Source organism: Amblyomma mixtum, chromosome 5 (genome assembly GCF_055824585.1).
Source record: "Amblyomma mixtum isolate Tamu chromosome 5, ASM5582458v1, whole genome shotgun sequence".
Taxonomy (NCBI): Eukaryota; Metazoa; Arthropoda; class Arachnida; order Ixodida; family Ixodidae; genus Amblyomma; species Amblyomma mixtum.
The window spans coordinates 109,566,113-109,569,038 of record NC_143016.1 but is presented as its reverse complement, the minus strand read 5'-3'; the positions used below and the strand labels follow the sequence as shown (position 1 = coordinate 109,569,038).

The window sequence follows — 2,926 nt, the reverse complement described above, 5'->3', positions numbered from 1 at the left end:
CTACTGAATTTCTGTGACACTGTTCGAAGCCTCGTCGAAAATGTACCGTTTTGGGCCGATGCACAAGGTTTTGTAACGTAGAGAGTAGGCTACTGATTTGGATTTAGCGAATGCCAGCAGATGTTTTCTTGCTTTCTGGACGGGGCGGGTGAAGTCTTCACCTATACTGTATTTTGTTCTTTTCAGCATACGGCCTTTCGATAGAAGAGCGTCTTTAGTTTTCCAGTGCATGAACTTTACTATTATTGGGCGATTCCGGTCCTCTGAATGTTTCCCTAAACGATGTGCCCGTTCTATGTCTGCGGGGTTAATATCAGTTTGTAAGTTTTCATGACAAATCTGGATGACTAGTTCCTCAGACTGAGCATATGTCTCATTAGTAGTGGTGTCAGGGATTCCGTAGAAGATCAGATTACAACGGCGTGATCGGTTTTCAGCATCATCAATGCGAGCCTCTAGCTCTGAAACAAGGTGAGTTGTTTCAGTTGAGGTCGCTTGCAGGGTTTCTATGTCTTGGCGTAGGGGCATGAGGGTCTGATAGTGGGCCTCTAAATCGATCATGCGGTTGTTAAGGTCGTTTATTGTTTTGTCTGTTGTTGTCAGCTGTACTTTAAGATCCTTTATCTCTTCTACAAGTAGCGCTTGGCCTGCGGTTAGTTTTTGCAATTCGGTCAGGACAGTGTCTAGGTTAGCAGGGCCAGGATTTGTTTCAACATCACCGGATAGGGTTAGTAACAGGCGGACAACATGGGCACATTCAGAAGCAATTGCGACACAACACTGTGGGCTCGGGAACTGTACCAAGAAGTAATTGCTCGATTTTTTAGCATAGAGTGCGTATGTTTGACTGACCTGCATGGCGAAAGGGAAGCGGTTAGCGAACTGCACTGTGGCACAGTCTCCGAGCCCACAAAACTGCGTCGACGGTGGCTCCACATTTATAGCTGGCGGATTGGCTGCTCTTGATGGCGATGAGTCTTTCCAGGGTTGTTCGAGGACAGGCATCTCAGGTTCCAGGAATAAGATTGACGGAAATGGCGATGAGTTGAAACCGGGGAAGAGGTGGCATATGGCCGCCCCATCTTCGTGGCAGTGGAAGGCCCGTCCTGACGAGGCACCTGGAGATACACAAGCCAGGGCGGGAATCAGCAGGTTGCTGATTAGACAGATGATGATCTGCATGGCGAAAGGGAAGCGGTTAGCGAACTGCGCTGTGGCACAGTCTCCGAGCCCACAAAACTGCGTTGTTGTTGTTGTGACTGAGAGAAGGATGAAGAGGAAATTGCACGGGCCTGCTACTGGCTCGAGACAAGCCACCACCGCTGCCACGTGCAAATAGAGGAGAGTTAAAAGATCAGAGGACAGAGAAAAGGGAAAGAAAAGACGCGCGTCGCAGCAACAACTGCGTCCGCCGGAGCGGACGCTGCTCAAAAAGAAGCGGCCGAAGCCGCGCTCGCCGAAGCGAGAACAGATACACATCTCCACAAAACTGCGTCGACGGTGGCTCCACATTTATAGCTGGCGGATTGGCTGCTCTTGATGGCGATGAGTCTTTCCAGGGTTGTTCGAGGACAGGCATCTCAGGTTCCAGGAATAAGATTGACGGAAATGGCGATGAGTTGAAACCGGGGAAGAGGTGGCATATGGCCGCCCCATCTTCGTGGCAGTGGAAGGCCCGTCTACACTGTAGCCCGTCCTGACGAGGCACCTGGAGATACACAAGCCAGGGCGGGAATCAGCAGGTTGCTGATTAGACAGATGATGATCTGCATGGCGAAAGGGAAGCGGTTAACGAACTGCGCTGTGGCACAGTCTCCGAGCCCACCTTCATCCATCCATCCTGGCCTGGAATACTTCAAATCATTCATCACTGATTTTTTTTTCAATGATATGTATGCCCACCCCTCATGTAATGCCCCTAGAGGGCCTTTGAGGTACTAATAAATAAATAAATAGATAAATTCTTGTTGTTTGCTACTATTGAAAAACTGCTTCTTTCTACCTGAAAAACTGATTCATTTGTTGAAACCCTGCCAGCAACATATCTTGATTTTATTTATTGCGCGAAATATTTTCTCTTTCAAATGAAACAGCCGCAGGAATAATTGAAGTATCTCAAACGTAAGAATTTCATATAACCCTTTGAAACTGTCGGTTTTGTCCTTTTCTGTTGTTTTTTTTTTGCTTGTACTGTTTACTCTTTTGTTAGTATTGATCATGGTTTCTCCCTTGTACCATGTTGTACTGGCAACCAAACTTTTTTCAAAGGCCAAAGAAAGGCAGTTAAACACTGTTGCACTTCGAGCAATGAGGGACGCTCAGCATGCTGCCTAGCATGAAAAAGAGTAGCGGCTGAACGCGACCACATAAAGCAGTGACAGGCAACATAGCGTGCTGTTTAGCTGAAAGAAAAGGAGTGGCTGACGGCAGCAGCTTATAAAGCTATAAAAGCAATAAGGAGATTGAGCTTATTGCCTAGCACGAAGAGTGGAAGCGGGTGAAAGCGGTGACACCTTGCCGAGACCCCTTTAAAGTACTATGTGGTTAGCACACTCTTAGAATGGGCATCTTAGAAGACAGAACATTTGGTTTCAATCCCTTTCAGAGTGCTGGGAAGTTTTTTTTTTTCTGATGGATGCTATTTGGACGCAAATTTCAACTTGAGAAGCCGTTGGTTTTGGTGCCCACTTTGCGGCAGTTTTGGAATAAGCTTGCACTCTGAACGTTGCAACAGAGCCATTTTAATTATAGTTTCTTCTCAAGAGAGGTGCATATCTTGAGCATCTAAAAATTTTTCTGTATGTAAGAAAACTTGAAACATTCAGGCATGTAAGTGCCGTGTTGCATTTTCTGCACTTTTGGAACAAAGCACCTACGGGATGGGTTCGGTTTAGAAGTGTTGGGAAGTATGTTTCACTTTGCCTTA

General features: G+C 46.6%; 1 protein-coding gene across 1 annotated transcript; it reads right to left on the bottom strand.

Moving 5' to 3' along the window:
* LOC149343345 (uncharacterized) lies at positions 1–1,134 on the bottom strand. Its single transcript, XM_089546939.1, has one exon. It carries the CDS (start codon positions 1,003–1,005, stop codon positions 1–3), a length of 1,005 nt encoding a protein of 334 aa, XP_089403065.1. The 5' UTR covers positions 1,006–1,134.
* Positions 1,135–2,926: the final 1,792 nt, after the last annotated feature.

Coding starts and splice junctions, on each gene's coding strand:
- LOC149343345 (XM_089546939.1), bottom strand. CDS start 1,005: ATGCCTGTCCTCGAACAACCCTGGAAAGACTCATCGCCATCAAGAGCA.